Source organism: Cryptomeria japonica, chromosome 3 (assembly GCF_030272615.1).
Source record: "Cryptomeria japonica chromosome 3, Sugi_1.0, whole genome shotgun sequence".
Lineage (NCBI taxonomy): Eukaryota > Viridiplantae > Streptophyta > Pinopsida > Cupressales > Cupressaceae > Cryptomeria > Cryptomeria japonica.
Window position 1 is genome coordinate 709713581 of NC_081407.1, and position 16880 is coordinate 709730460.

Here is a 16880-nt window from a genome sequence, read left to right on the forward strand (position 1 = left end):
GATTTATGTAGCTTTTAAAATTAAAAGGAATTGCAAGAATCGTGGATTATGCACATACCTTGACTATTGGCAATTGGACTACAAATATTTGTATATGAAATCCTGCAATAATTAAATGTTATACATATAAGACTTAAGAGTCCATTTTCATGTGCTTGTTCCAGGAAAAGTGGGGGTAGAGATAATGAGACAAATAGTTATAAATTAAGTTAATTTTAATTAATTTTGATTGTTAGTTGTAACTTCATACAAAGACATAAAAATGAAAATTGATTTGTAATTTTATCATTTATTTATTTAAATTTATATATACTTAATAGTAATCAGTAATATTATTAAATTTATATATAGTTTTTGTTGTTTATGTTAATTATTTTTTAATTATTAATTATAAGTTTTTAAAAAGATCTAAATAATTGTAATAAATTTTAGATTTCAATATAAATTAAATGAAGCCTTTTTCTAAGATAAAAAATCAATTCATATAATAAAATGTTTTCTGCATGTTCTATTAATATAATTCTTAGTAATCTAGAAAGGAATTCTACCTGTTCCAAACTCAACTAGAACTTCTAATAATATTGAATAGAAATTTGTTTAAAAAAATCAATTTAAAATATTTTGAAAGATAAGATATGCATGATTTTTTATTTCTTAAAATATAATATCTTGATTTTTGTTTTTAAAATCAATTTAAAAACTTTCAAAGGTTTTATTGTGTAAGTTTTAGAAATAATCTACTTCATGTAAATGTTTTTATTTCTTAAAATATAATATCTTGAATATTTTCTAATATCAGTTTAAAAACTTTCAAGATTTTTATCTTGTATAAGTTTTAGAAATAATTATAATAATAAATCTAAGATTTTTATTTTGTGTAAACTTTAAATAATCATTCTGATTTCCACTCCAATTTAATCTGTATACAAATATTAGCAGTGTTATTTGAAAATTGTTGCTAGAAGAGAAAATGGATAGAATACCTTTGTTTCAGATATATGTTTCAAAAATGGGAGCCTGTGGAAATAATCTCAAATTTTCAATAACTACATTCTTATTGTGAGCTGAAATGGTAAGAAATCTCTCGAGCAGATTCATGTTCACACAGGTCACTATTTTTCAGTTGTAATCTAGATATGCTAAGGTAATTTCTTTCCTCGGTAAGCATCATGTGAATGGTATCATGTTTGAGTCCAATTTGAAGAATTTAGTATTTGTTCTCGAGCCTAGAAACCGAAGCTTTTGAAACATAGTCTTGGCTTCAAAAATGTAGCGATTTTTTTAATTATCCACATTCAGAGAACATGTAAAAAATTGTCACTAAATAATCCCCTCAAGTAGTGTCACTACAGAAGCCTATTACCTGGGCAGAAGTTAAAAATTTCTATTTCCAAATAAGAATAAATTTACAAAGTGCCTTTGCTGGTGAAATTTTCAGAAATATTTGTAACCGTAAAAATAGGGGTTTTAACCAAAATCTCTATTTCCAAATAAGAATAAATTTACAAAGTGCCTTTGCTGGTGAAATTTTCAGAAATATTTGTAACCATAAAAATAGGGGTTTTAACCAAAATCTCTATTTCCAAATAAGAACAAATTTACAAACGGCCTTTGCTGGAGAAATTTTCAAAAAGACTTGTAACAGTTAAAACAAAGAATGGGTAACTCAAGAGTATTATTGTGTATATAATTTTCCCATTCTATTTACCCGTTATGCCTCTAAACACATTCAGAAAACCAAAAACAAATTTAAAAATCTTTGCATTAAAATACCTAGGAAGACTCGGAGAATGTTTGCAATCCACGCTCACAGATGCTCTGTTCCTCTCCCTAGGTATGCTACTAGTAGGTATGCTTGGTATGCTGCTAGTAGGTATGCTTGCTTTGCTATTGTCTCTGTTACCTATGATACACCTGCCTTTGCTAGTGATACATCTGTATCTCTATCTGGAAAACCTGGTTATTCATTCCGAACATCAAGCTATTCACCTCAAAAAATATTAACAGTGTCCGACTGTTTTGATGACTATCCGAGTGTTATTACAATGATAGTTGCACTCTTCAATGTAAAAATAATGAACCCTGTACATGCACGTGTAAACAATTATTTTAAAATTTCTTTTCATTATATGTCATGATCACTAGTATTTAATATAATATGTTGTACATTTAAATATTCTAGATTCATTAAACAACTAAGCAATTTTGACAGCTGGGTTGTAATATACCTTGCATAATAAAAATAGCAAATATTTAAAAATAAAATAAAATAAACCCCAGCAAAAAATGAAATAGCCAATGACAAATCAAATAATTAATAATTTTTAAAATAGTTTAATAGGAACAAAAATGAAACTTTGATATAAGATTAAATTTTTCAATTCGCATAGTTATCAAAACATACTAATGTTGGAGATGAAAACATTAGTTCCCTGCTTAAGGTAGAAACTAATAAGAATTGTGTCAATATAGGTCTATTTATTGCAAGAAATGCACTGAATACCTTTCAAAGCCTAAAAAATACAAAGGTTGTGTAAAATGCATATGCATAAAATAAAAGGATGCCCACTATTCACAAAGTGAATTCAGATGCTACTGGCAGGTAACTAGTTTATATATATATTTCCCATATTATTGAGGACACGTTAAGCTCCAAATCACATGGCCCACAAGAAGTATTCATCCTACCATCACTATCAGATCATAAGTGGACACCTATCAAAACATAAATGATAGATGAATTTCGTTGACTAATTATCACAAATGCAATAGAGGATACGAGTGCCTAGGTAAAAATGTATGCAATATTTCAGTGGTAACATGAATGGGAGGCAAGAATGAAGCGAGATATAGCAAAGATGACAAGCCTAGCTCAAGGACATGAACATAGCGAAACCCAAAGAAGAGAAGCTTGACTTGGGGGTAGCATTAGTTTGATATGACGTTACAAAGAAGACAAGCTTAACTTGATGAATAAGATGGAGTAATGTTACAAAGAAGGACAAATTTCCCCACGCACATGACACCATATACTACATGGAGATCTAAAGTGCACAGTGCTTGGATAATTACACATTTACTGAAAATAATCATCAGAGAGGCATCGTTATTCTCTTATCATTTAAAAACCCTAGGTTCACTTAATGATTCATAGTAAACAAGGGTTGCAGGGCAACGAAGTTCTTGCCCAAGACTGGGAAAACAATTTTGATTTGTTTGGTTTGTTTACATTAAACTGAGCAGACAAAAGACATGGGACATTTACAAGGCTAAACAACTTACCCTATTTGGATAATGTAGGTGTGTTAACAAAAGATACACTATACAATTTATCCTATGTGCAACTCTATATACAAAGATAGCTCAGCATTTCTTGTTTTGATTTGTTGTGAAGACTTGGTGAACGCTTGGCCTCAACTAATGGCACATTGAATTCCTTTAACATCAGACAAGTTCACACTTATCATTTGAAGAGAGTATACATAGATTACCATTGAATTTATCTTATTCAATACATCCATTTCATTGTCTTATTGATACCTGTCCTTGTTAGATCATATATAGTATACACTACATTTTCTGAAACATAGCAAATTTAGGATAGGCATTCCTCCATTGAATGAGGTCACTATTTGACCATGTAGAAATCCATAGTTTATCTTTCGAAATGGTAATGATCCTAGTGTAGCCATAGCAAACTCTAGCATTATTTCATACAGCAAAAGAAGTTGTTGTACAATTTTTTTAAACTTACATTCGCAATGGAAAAATTCACATGAGTTCTTGTGAGCTAATTAGCATACTAAATAAGATTTTTTGCTGCTACATGTGATGTTTTGATAAAGCATTTCATTTTTTTTGAAAAAATTACATTTAATATTAAAACAAAATGATGTAAGAACTCTTTGGAAACAATTGCATTTAATGTTAAAAAAGAATGATGCAAAACATCTAGGTAAAATTCTAAGCTGAATTGCTTTTAAGAAAAAATGTATTTCCTTGAATTAGTTTATAAAGTCACTCATCAAACTAAATCCAATTGAGACTCAAAATAAATCACATAGCCATGATCATAATAAACCAAACATGTTCAATTTAGAGTATTTTTTCTACCAACCATATGCTTGCACTGCATTTTCACAATTTCTCAGGGCACCTTTCTAAAATACTCCATTAGCTCTAATAAAACACAATAAAACACAATGGACTAGAAAGAATCAAGCTAATAATTATTGTTTTCTATAATATTTACGACGGAGTCTTGGCTCCAGGAAAGTTTTCGGGGTCTCAAAGAAATAAAAAGATCCAAAATTCCTTGTTTCGTGTGCCCAAGCACTTTGTGTCTCTTGTTAGAATACAATATCTCAAGAAGATGCAAGTGATTTCACACCAAGGTATTATATTTATGATAGACTGCAATAAATAATAATATACAAAATCCTTGTGAAATAAACCATTCTCTACAAGCAAGTTTAGTGACTAGATCTAAAATTCAAATTTACAAGACAACTCATGATGTGCCATCTCCCAACCCAAAACCAAAGTTTCAAAAAAGATTGTATAGTCCCCCCAAGATTTTGAGAATTGTGGATAAATAAATAAATAGATTAAATTGATTACCATTAAAGTAACCTCGAGCTCCAGTCTCAAAGCTGGGATGAGCCAAGCCTTTCAATAGAAGCCAACATAACCCTTAAATCAAGATTTGCAAGATTACATAACCCTCAAATTAAGATTCACAAGGGTTCAAGATTTTGAGTATAGCTACATTTGTGTAGAATCAAAACTCTCAATTTGTAAAAACAATATTTCTTTGTTGTACAACTTCAAAAAAGAAATGTTCAATCCTCTAAACTCTAGGAGTAAAATCACCATTATTGGAACAAATCATATGTGCTAGGACTTGCCCACCCTTTCAATAGAAGTCCACATAACCCTTGAGCTGAGATATGCAAAAACTTAACAGGTGCATATTTTAAGACTTCAAACTAGAAATTTGTGCCAACCATAGTTCTTCACTAAACATCTTGACAAAATAATTGTTCAGTGCTCCAAATTTTGGGACACTAATCATATTGTCAGAATATTTTCATAAACTAAAATACCGCAGGTTGGAATTGGGACAGCCTTGCCTGCGATTCTAAAATAAAATCCACAGGGCACTGTATAGAAAAATCTACCCTTAGGGCTAAGTGTTACCTAACACCAAGAGAGCATTGAAAGCCCAAAACTGAGGCAACAAAGCAAGCAGCAATCACAGCTTCAGCAAAGGATCCCTGACAAAGTAATGGTGTATGGCTTCTTTGAGATCTTCATAATCTTGCACAACCTTGATGAAGCTTACAACACTAGAGAGCTCCCTGTGGTACAGATCATCGATAAAAGAATTCACGGGAACTGGCTTGTTAGGGTGAACATCATACGCATTAGAGTTGTTGTCCACTATAATAACACCCCCCAAGATCATGCCCAAGCAGAGAAAGATCCTTCACAAATCTGCCCTCACAAGGTTGTGTGCACGAGTCTTAGAATAGGCGATGCTTGATAACTCCATAAGGGTCGACCCGGTTCACCACTTTATCTACATTTTACTTGATTTTTGGTGTGAATAGCACAAGGCTCATACCTGTTTGATAGACAATTCATCCACCCCGGGCGTTTTCAAAACATAGAAAGTGGCAGGGTCGACATCGATGATCACATTGACGATAAAATCATAGTATTCGAGAGGCTCCTCACTAGAATGGATTAGCATTTTATCCAAATCCAGAACAATTGTTTTCTTCTGCATTTCATCTCGTCAATGACCATGGGAGGCGAGATTAAGGGTTCCTTTCTACTATCTACCAAATCTTGTTCTAGTGATTTGTAGGCTAGGGCTTTCCTGCTATAAAACGATTCCTAAGTCTTGTCTTGTTCAAATTACAAGTGTTCATAAATAGCAACGTGGAAGATGGAGAGTTTTTACGTTTCTAGCACCTGCTGACTGCAAGCAGTGTCTGTCCCTGCAACGCACTGACGAACTGCCCCTGTTGATCCTGCACACCTCAGGACAATGACTTGACAGAAGTGCCTTCCCGTGTGTTGAAAACATAAATCTTACCTGACATCCCTGCAACTGAAAACAATAGCAAATAATAGTGTGCCAAAAAAGTTTAAATGAATATTTTCCTTAAGAAATACGCAATTTTGATGGGAAAAGTAGTGTATGGAAATTTAATCTTGATAATTGTTGATGTCTGTTTGGCTGTTTGTATGAAGTTTAATCACTGTTTAAAATGAACCCACAACAATAGTTCCTAGCGAGGCAGGAACTAATAATAATATAGTCATATTCATTCATTTATAATTTCAATAGTCTTCTCATCACATTTAAGTTTAATGCAATAGAAGACTCAAAATAACGAAAATTAAAAATTAAATAGGTCAAATTTTAATATGTGACGAATAAGGAGTGGTATTTACACAATATTTAAAAAAACAAGTAAAATTTTAACCAAATTAAAAGTTATTTGACTAATTTGTTTAAGAAAGAAAAGAATTAATTTCCTGACACCATGTTCAACAGAAAGAGTACAAATTCTGCAAAATGAGATAGCCTATGAATGAACAAATGACAATAATGACGACAGAGGCCTTTGGTAGCACTGACCGCCTTTTACATCTTTTCTCCTCACCTCATTCTCCCTTCTTTGCACCTCTATTTAATGCTTCTCTTTCAGAACACCACCAAAGCAAAATTTTGATGGCTCTAGGGCCGGTACCCTCCTGAATTATACTTCATTGTGAAAATTTTACTCCTTTTCAACCATTTTTATTTCCTTCACGCCCATTCCCCTGTCTTCATCCTAATTTTAGCCTCCAACCATAGATATGCCTTAGCGACTATATTCACTATTTACACACAATAATGATTTCTAGAAGTAAATTTTATTCACTATTTACACACAATAATGATTTCTAGAAGTAAATAAACATTGATTTTAAAATGCTATTCATTAAGTTATGCATTGATAGATTACATGGAAAAATAATAATTAATAAGGGAAGAAAAGAGGGTCATTACATTGTGTAATAGTAGAGGTACCCATCTATAGTTGTTAATAAGGTGTTTGTAGTAGTGGATGGCCTAGGCTTGTTTGCTAGAGAGACCTACAGCTAGAAATGTCATGGAGAAAGAAGAGAAAAGATAGAAATATGTAAATATAGAGGGTGGTTTTAGAATAGGTTTAAGATTTAAAAGTAATTTGAGGTTCAAATGATGGATTCATGCGTTAAGAGTTTTACCAAAATTATCAATTTGGGGTGGTCTAAGTGTAAAGTTGTTTGAAGCTGCATCTTTTGACATGAAATAAATTGGAGAGAAGACATCTATGGGTCTTAGCAAAGAATAGTAAGAATAACAAGCATGATGATCATGCGGTAGAAGGTTTTCAGAAAAACTTGTTCCCGATCATGAAGATATGGGTAAAGAACAAGGGAAAAGAAGGTGTTATAGCTCGAGGTAGAGTTAATGGAGCTAAAAACTAATGGATCCATTTTTTAGTAAGTTGATATGGAAGGAGGAGATCATCACATCAAGGGAAGAGGATGAATTAAATATACTCATAATCTTGGGAAAAGAATACCTCATGAATTGTATGGAATGGGTACTGGGGTTTGAGCATGTTTTTTCAAAGAGGAACATCATAGAGCTAAGGAATATGGAGTTTGTAGAAAAAAAGGATATGCAACAACACAACATAAGGGTGGGGAGAATTATGAGAATGCGGATAGTTAAGATGGATTAATGCATGTAGAACTGAGACAAAATAGTTTGCAAACTCACGCACCAAATTGTACACTTTAAAGAGAAACTAGAATGGTTATACAGATTTGAGAGACAAAGGCATAAGAGAACAATATTTTGTTGGAGAAGATCTTCTTATAAGTAGTTAATTCAACCGTTGTGGATGAGGTGAATATGGTGACAATAACAGGGATTGTGTGCATTCCTCAAAAGAAGAAACCCTCATAATGAATGAGGATACGACATAATTAGAAAAGTTATGAAAATAAGAAGTCAAATCTACACAAGGTAAAATGATTTCCAATAGAGGTGTGATGTCAAAAGGAAAGGATGAAGTGCAAGAGAAACAATGGGTTCAAACCACATGGAGAGAACAATGCAAGTGTGGTAGGAAGAAGGAAGTACAACTAATGCATTGAACGCAAGTAGCACTAATAAATTAGAAATTATGAAAAGAAAAAGCCAATTAAATAATGACGAGGAAATTATTTTATTTCTATTAAGAGGCATTCTATAATACTAGCAAGGGATGGAGTGTAATGGCTTGAAAATATTAAAAATAAACTCTTACATTTTAACTTACATTTGACAATCATTTACATGTTAATATCTTAATATTATAAAATAAACATCACATAAAAATAAAGATATGCCTTCATCAAAATTATACATTTTAGATACAGATATAAATATTAAATAATATGAATATATATTTTAAATTAATCTACCATTTCATAACTAAAATATAGGAGCAACTATTTTTAAAAATGAATTAGTAAACATTAATAAATATTATTCTCTTTAAAAGTATAGATTATGATTTTTTTTAATCAATTTTTAAAATAACATTAAAAAATTAAAATATAAATATTAAAAAATTAGAAATAAATAGTCATTTTATAAAAATTAGAATAAAATTTTTATATGATTAAAAAAATGAAATAAAAATACAGATATAATTAAATTTAAGTGTCTTTGTATGTAAGAAATATAATTCAAAACTTAAAAAATATAAAGATCATACAATTCGATCTAAAACATTGACAACAAAAAATTTGTATGATCTTAACCAAAAAAAATTGAAATTGTTGTAAATTGTAAAAATTTAATAAATTTTAACTTTTAAAAAATTAAAATAAATATAAATAATATCTCATTTTTTTTAGATAAATATATTTAAGCTATATATTCACCTTACTTGTTTAAATTTGCACCACTTAAACTCCATTGCGAATACACCTTGTTGACTTGAGATAATTATTAATTGTAGTCAATACATGGCCTATTAGGTCGAAAGGAGACTTGGTAGAAACATGAAAGGCGTGCATTGACCACAATAAAGGCATCTATAGCCGACCAAAGCTTGCGGATGATGCGGAGCTGCATGCACCACATACTAAGCGCGTTCTGATAAAGAGGACGCGTGTTTTGACCCTCAATAACTACAAGGTAGAAATAACTGTACCGTTTAAGTTTACATAAACATCACATAGTTTGATAAACCTACCCAATTGCAACATGATGTCGAATGTTGGGGTGGACGGAGCGAAAGAAAGGAGTTACAGAGGCGTGAGAAAGAGGAAATGGGGAAAATATGTGGCCGAGATTAGGTCAGGAAAGAGATCGCGCATATCGCTGGGATCATACTTCACTCCTCATGCTGCAGCTCGAGCTTATGACGCTGCGCTCTTGTGCCTTCGAGGACCCAACGCAACGTCTTTAAATTTCCCAGATTCGCAGTTCAACTCAACTGTATTGGAGGTGAAAGCGGCTCACAAGAATTGTTCACCTGATGTTATTCGAACAGCCGCAATTGCGGTTGGCTCTGCCTGCGACGTCGTTCCTGCAAGATACTTCCATTGTAATAACAGTTCAATGATTGAGGAATCCAGTGATGATAAACAGCAATCCACCGAAGGTGGAGAAGTCAGTAATGGTAAACAGAATGCACTGGTTGAGAAGAAAGTGGCAGGAAATGAGGAACTGCGTGAATCGACTGATGCAAAATCGCTTGTACAATATGTATAGCCTGTATAATCTGATGAGAGTGTTTAGATTCTGTTTTAGCTATTTGAAATGCAATAACTTCCTCTGTCACAAAGTTTTATCCAAATCTAAACTTTTATTGATTCCAGTAAGGAAATAATATGTTCTTCTGAGACTGCCCTGGCTAGCTACGTGAATATTTCTGTATGTTATTTTTCTGGATTTTATTGTGTGAATATTTTTTTGCATCACTCAATCAAATTTAGAAGTAGTACATATATAGTTCGTATAAATTGTAGTAATCTATTAATTTTGATTATATTTGACTTCACAAAGAAGACATTCTATCATCTTGATAAAACTAACAATTGTAATCAGATTTTAATGAGCATTCCTGTAATTTTGTGATTGTGTTAATTTTTTTATTTATCATAAATAGATAATTTATTTATAATGAAGTTTTTGATTATGGGAAAATCAGGTTTTGAAGGGACCCCGAAACCCTTTACAAAGGAACCATAAAAGATATAAGCATTAAGAAACTAAATGGGACAGACAGCAAAAAAACCAGCAAAGTGTTGGACAAAAGCCAGCACAAAAGTCCAACACTACCAGCAACAACCAGCAAAAACAGAAAAAAGCGAAATTACATTATGTTTTTAAGGTTATTAGCCAATTTCTCGGTAATCCCTTGCATTTCTTTGATATTCTCCCTGAGAATTGAGATTTCCTTTGAAGAAGCCAAGGCAACCTTTTTCAAGCTCGCCCTAGTCCTTTTAGCTGCATAATGAAGTTTCTATTAACATAAAAAATGATTTAAAGAATATGAGCATTAATAAATAAAGTCATGACTTTCGAAATTAATTAATTATAAAATATTCATTGAAGTCAATTTTGATGAGTGCCTATATCAGATTTAATTAATATATAAGAAGTCAAATTCAATATCATAACACAATGTAGCTATCCCATTTAGATAAGGTTGAACCCACACTTCTATCTTAAATACCACTTGCACCAATTATGTCATATAAACCTTCCACTTTAATATTGTAGTTAAACAATGCTCATCTCATAGGATATTAGATGATCTACCATTAATACTCATGATCTATGGAAATGTTAACATAAAAAACAATTCTCTCCCTAATTAAACCTACTTCATTATTTCCTATCAAAATTGAGCACATAGATTCATGAGCTCAGCATGTGCAAACACATGCAATTTTAACCAATACGAATTTGATGTGTCAAAGTTTACAATGCCATGAAACTTCTTCCATATGCTACCACCATTAATATACATTCTACTAAGTACTTTGTTCAATTAGAGCTTGGCATTATAGTGCCTTACTATTACAAGATTGCTAACATACTTGGCCATCTTACAACTAATCAATAAATTTCATGCGAAAATATCTTAATATCTAGACTTAATAATAAAAATACAATCACCAACCAAATGAATTCAAAATCTGCAAATATAATAGAGGTAGCAAATAAAATACTTGGGTTTATAGGATTCCTTAGATCTTAATTCTTCTTTCATTCAAATCTAAAAACACTTATAAATTATATACATATAGTTTGGGTTCCACTAAGTAGAAGTGATTTGAAAATTTCAATCACATCAAACACAAAATCTTTTAGCTTTCAAAAAATTCATAAATATTGTAGATATTTTTGATGATACAATACATAAACGCCAAAATCAAATATATTTTGTGACATTAATATATAACAACTCATATCTATCATTTATAAGCCCAACAAATATCGAAGCCACAATAAATCTAGACAAACAACCATCCACTTCTTTTGATTCATTCAAATTTTAGTATCTTATAAAAAAAATATTAACAAACAAAAAGTTATGGATGTAAGGCTCACATTAGATTGGAAGAAGTATAATATTTGGGTTAAAAACCTTATCAAGATAAAATTTTCATTCCTCCTAGTTATGAGGTCTTTGGAAGATACTAATTTATGACAAATATTAATTCTCTAATTACATTATTTAAATAAAATGAAATCCATAGGAAGAACACAACACTTTTGAACTATAACATATGCATATGTTGCAAGGTCAAGTATACATTCCAATAAAAATGAAGTTAAAGATGGACAAAATATAAGGAATTGAAATAGAGGGGAAATATATCATATAGAGACATGACTAAAGCTTGATAATTATATTTATTGGAGCACATTAAATAGAAATTCACATTATAGTTATCATCTAAAGGAAATATTATAATACCAAAAGCAAGTAAAAAGTAAATGCAATAAATTTTCAATAACGACTTAGGTTTGTATGTGCATGAATACTGCATACACCAATAATATAGAAAATATCTTTAAGAAAGCATCAAACAAACAAGAAATGAGGTAGAACAATAGAGGGGCATGTTATGCAATTATAGTGCAAAAAAATAATAACAAATAACACTTATATTTACGTGGAAAACTTGTTAAAACTATACCAAAACGAAAACCATGTAGAAATATATTTTGTATTTTATTTATTAGGATGAAATTCACTATTACAAAAATTCTCATAATGTACAATAATATGCCTTCACATAGCATATGACATTCGAGTTGAAAATTCTTGTTCAAAGAAAAAACTTTGTAAAACTAGAAACTATTACTCATGCAAGTAAATGTCAAACATATGTCAAATTACTTTGAATTGTATGCCCCAAATCTTTTAGAATTTGTTAGAAAAAAACCTTTGACGTGGTAGGGGAGCTACAACCAGCCCCCCCGTAACCCACTTGCCATCAATAGTTTGGCCTAAGGTTTAGGCCTTCGACAAATAATATTAAGAACAACTTGAGTAGACTACCATGGTACTTAATGGTGATTGCAACTTGAAATTAACCTCAAAGTCTAACATTTTCCCCACTTGAAGTCAAATATCTATGTTATGATTTACTCCGCTACTAAAAGACAAATGATACCAATCATCAAGTAATATGTAAGCCAAGATAAATTTTGAACCTAATGAACTTCTCTTTACAAATGGGCTTCAACAACATATCTATTGGGTTTATATCACTATGTATCTTAGCCAAAGATATATATCCTCTTTCCGCCACCTCATATTCAAAGTGATATTGAATATCTATATGCTTTTCTATAGCATGATATTAAAAAAATTGTGCTAAGTGTAAACTACTTTGGCTATCACAATACAACACCATGTTATCCTAATTAACCTGTAATTCATGCACAAGTTAATGAAGCCATTTTACGTCCTTACCAGCTTATAGTTTTTACATATATTTAGCTTCAATAGTAGACAAAGCCATCACTATCTATAATTTTGATACCCAGCTAACTACACTTCTAACTAAGGAGAAAAAATAACCTATACTGGAATTTCACTTATCTCTATCTCCACCAAAATCTGCATCCACATACTAATTAAACTCAAGATTACTCCCACTATAATATCTAATATCATTTTAAGTGTCCCTATTATACCCACCAATCCACTTCATACTCATCTAGTTATCAATACTAATATTTTCCATTTAACAATTGCCTACTCCCATTATTTGTGCCAAAATCTGATCTAGTACATACCATCATGAGCATAAGACTAGATCATGTTGATGAGTATGTGAGTGAGATAGGTGAACATTCAATTGGTTTTATTCCAAATATGCAAGGACATTTATACAATAAGGAATATATTTATGTCAACTACATAAACACAACTGTTTGCATAGCCACATATAGCACAATGTAATACACCAACATCCCCCTCCCCCCTTAATACATTTTTCCTACAAAGGTACCATCAAAACATCAAAATTTTCCAATTACATAAAATATTTACATTATTTTTTAAATCTTTCATTGAAAAGAAAACCTTGAATCAAGTGGAAGTCCCCCATGTTGCCTTGCGACTGTCATAAAGGTGTGGCTCTAAGATGAATCCTTGATCTCTCAGTCCCGAACTCTCAAATCATAGACACCAAATTATTCTTGACAAAATCCTCCAAATTGTCTCAGCTCTGATAAGGGTGATAATTATCAATTGTAACCTCATGAACTCTCTATGCAACCATCCATACTCGAACTCTTCATCAAACCCCAAACCTGTCTCCAAAAATTCACAATACGTAACTTACAATATGACATTGTATGTGTTGAAATGGGTATATCTAGCATCTTAGGATTGTGCTCAAGTGAGTTTCATACAACTATGATAATGGTTGCTAATATATTTAAGGTTGCATAGGTTTTCTATTGTTTAAGATATTTGATTTGTTCAAAGTGATTCTTCAATGTCACATAATAAAGCTTATTTATGTTCTTTAAACAATATTTTCTAATATGTGTTGAAATATTTCCTCATCTTTACTATCAAAATTTGCAAGCAAGTAAAATTTATTTTTTAATGATCAAATTCAAAATACGATGGATTATTGAATAGGTGGTAACCTATAAGAAAGATTTGGAATTGTTTAAAATTTATCCAAGAATGTTAGTTAGCATGTAAATGAATAGTTGCATTGAATCATATACTCTAGGAAGCCATGTCAAAGATGTATAAATTAATGTTTGAAGTTTGGCAAGCTTACTCAATGTTTATTGGTGAATTTCAAGAATATATGGGTAACCCCAAGTTTGGTACATTCACAAAAGAACCTTAGTGAAATATAAAATTATAGATTCAACAGTACCCTATACCTAGCAAGTGAACATGATGAATTAACACTTAATATTGAACATGTTTGGATTGTCCATAATATTAAACAATAATAAATAGTTCCTTGGAAGGCCATTGTAAAAGTGTATAAAATTAAATATAAAGCTCCTCAAGCTTATGTAATATTCATCAATTATTTAAAGCTATGTTTATGATGTCACAAGTGCAAGTCAACCTAGCACATACTTCCAAATGATGCAGTCTCATCAAATCAATACAACGTCATAGTACTAATCCCACATAATAGGACTATTGATAGAAACTCTACCCACTTCCAAATTTCTGTCTCCCTTTATTTTAATGACTTAAAATAAAAGATCCATCTTATGGCAGGACACAACACTAATCGAGTGTCTACTCAACTTAAATTTTATTGCAAGCTGAAGTTTCTCTTTGACTACTCCCCGAACCATACCTCACTAGAATTTTCTTATAATCTCCCTATCCTAATTTCCAACGAGTTGAACCCTAAAAATCTTAATGGGCTCTCTTATTTGCTTAAGGAGACATTAGCTAGGGATGGAAACCGAGCAGAAGGGTTTCCGATGAGATCTGTCAGGCCGCAAGAGTAGATCGGGACGATGGGGCAGATGACCGACCACAGTGAAGGAAAGATGGAGGGAGGCCACGGTATTTGACTCTACAAACGAGTCTTTTGTGCGGTGGCCAAACCTCTTTGCTAACTAAATCGATCTGTCGGCTCCTCATGCCTACTTCCAGATCGACCTGGCCTAACGTCGGTGAAAAAAAGACATTCCTTCCCGATAGATGTGCAATTTATTTTCTCTCCTGTTTGTGTGCGACAATAGAGGGTGAAAAGGTGAGTTGTCATCGACTTATGCACAAAAGGTCGGATGTGACGTACTAGGAGGCTCACGTGTATGGTCCCAACTGTAGGATGGCTCCTCAAACACCTATGCACCCTATGGGTAGCAGCAGGCCTACAACCAACAATTTATATTTTATTTATATTTTTAGTATAATTTATTTAATATTTCATTTAATATATTTTAATTATATTTTTAGTCTAATTTTTAATATATTTATTTATATTATATATTTTTTTATTTTCAAATGATTGAGATTTATGATTGATGCACATACAAATAAAACAAGTTTCATTTAGTGGCGAGTACTTGCTTCATAATATTGTAATAAAAATATTTGTTGTAATTCTTAATTATAATTTTGAATTATTATTATTTTAAAATTTAATTATTTTAATTACAATTTTGTAATATTAATTATAACTTTGACATTAATAATATAATATTAATAATTATAATATAACATAAACATTATAATGAAATTATGAATATAATCCTAATCTAATTAAAAAATCTAGATAATTATAATTATAATAATAAAATTAATCTTAAACTTACCTATAAAAAATATATATATTAAACTTGATTATTACTTATTAGTTTAAGATTATATATATTTTTCATTATATTTATGTAATATTGATTATAAATAATCTTAATAAAAGAACTATTAATAATCATAAAATTATATAATATAAACAATAGAGTGAAAATAGGTATTTGACCACTTAATGGGCAGTTTAGGGTTGATCCTCCTTAATGTGCAAAAAGTAGTGAATTTTGGATGAAGCTAGAGGTTGGATGGATCAAGATTAATTTTGATTATGTGTACAGGGGTAATCTAGGATCATCGAGAGTTGAATGCATTATGATAAATGAGAAAGGTGAAGTGTTGGCAATGGGAACACAAAAATTGAATGATGGCAACAATAATGAAGTAGAGACTCAAGTAATGCTCCTTGCTATTTCTTTAGCAAATAGATTGTCAGTGTATAGACTCCACTTGGAAGGTGATTCAAAAATAGTGGTCGATGCCATTGCTAAAGGGGATGGACAGAGTTTGAAAATTGTTAAAATCATTGCCATAATCAAGTGCAAAAACTTATCACATTTCAAAATTTTGCATATATGAAGAGAGGGGAATGGGGAGGCAGATTCTCTATTCAATTGGGGGTGTGATCTCAATGAGCAGGAGGTGAGATGGTTGGAAGTCTTAAGTGAAAATTAGGGGTTAGTAGACATGGTGGAAGGTCATATCATGTAAGGAGTTTGCAAGGCCATAGGTGAGGTGGAAAACAATTGTGATCCCCATTGTAGGTCTCCAAGTTTTAATGAGTATAGTTCACATCATATAGTGTCAATGATGAAAGCACATGGAGTACGCTACTAAATATTCTTTTTACATGTTGTGTGGTAGGTTTCAATAAATTGTGTAGGATTGGTATGTGCAAGCATTAATAGTAAGGTAGAGTGGCGTGTATCACATGGCATTCATTTTGAAAAAAATTGGGGGATTGACAAGGAAATTTAAATCATCAAAAGGTAATAGAATGGT

At 31.4% G+C, this 16880-nt stretch overlaps 1 protein-coding gene across 1 annotated transcript; it reads left to right on the forward strand.

Moving 5' to 3' along the window:
* The first annotated feature begins 9310 nt into the window (after nt 1-9310).
* LOC131069196 (ethylene-responsive transcription factor ERF011-like) lies at nt 9311-9817 on the forward strand. The gene has a single exon (XM_058004555.2). The coding sequence runs from the start codon at nt 9311-9313 to the stop codon at nt 9815-9817; it is 507 nt and encodes a 168-aa protein (XP_057860538.2).
* Nucleotides 9818-16880: the final 7063 nt, after the last annotated feature.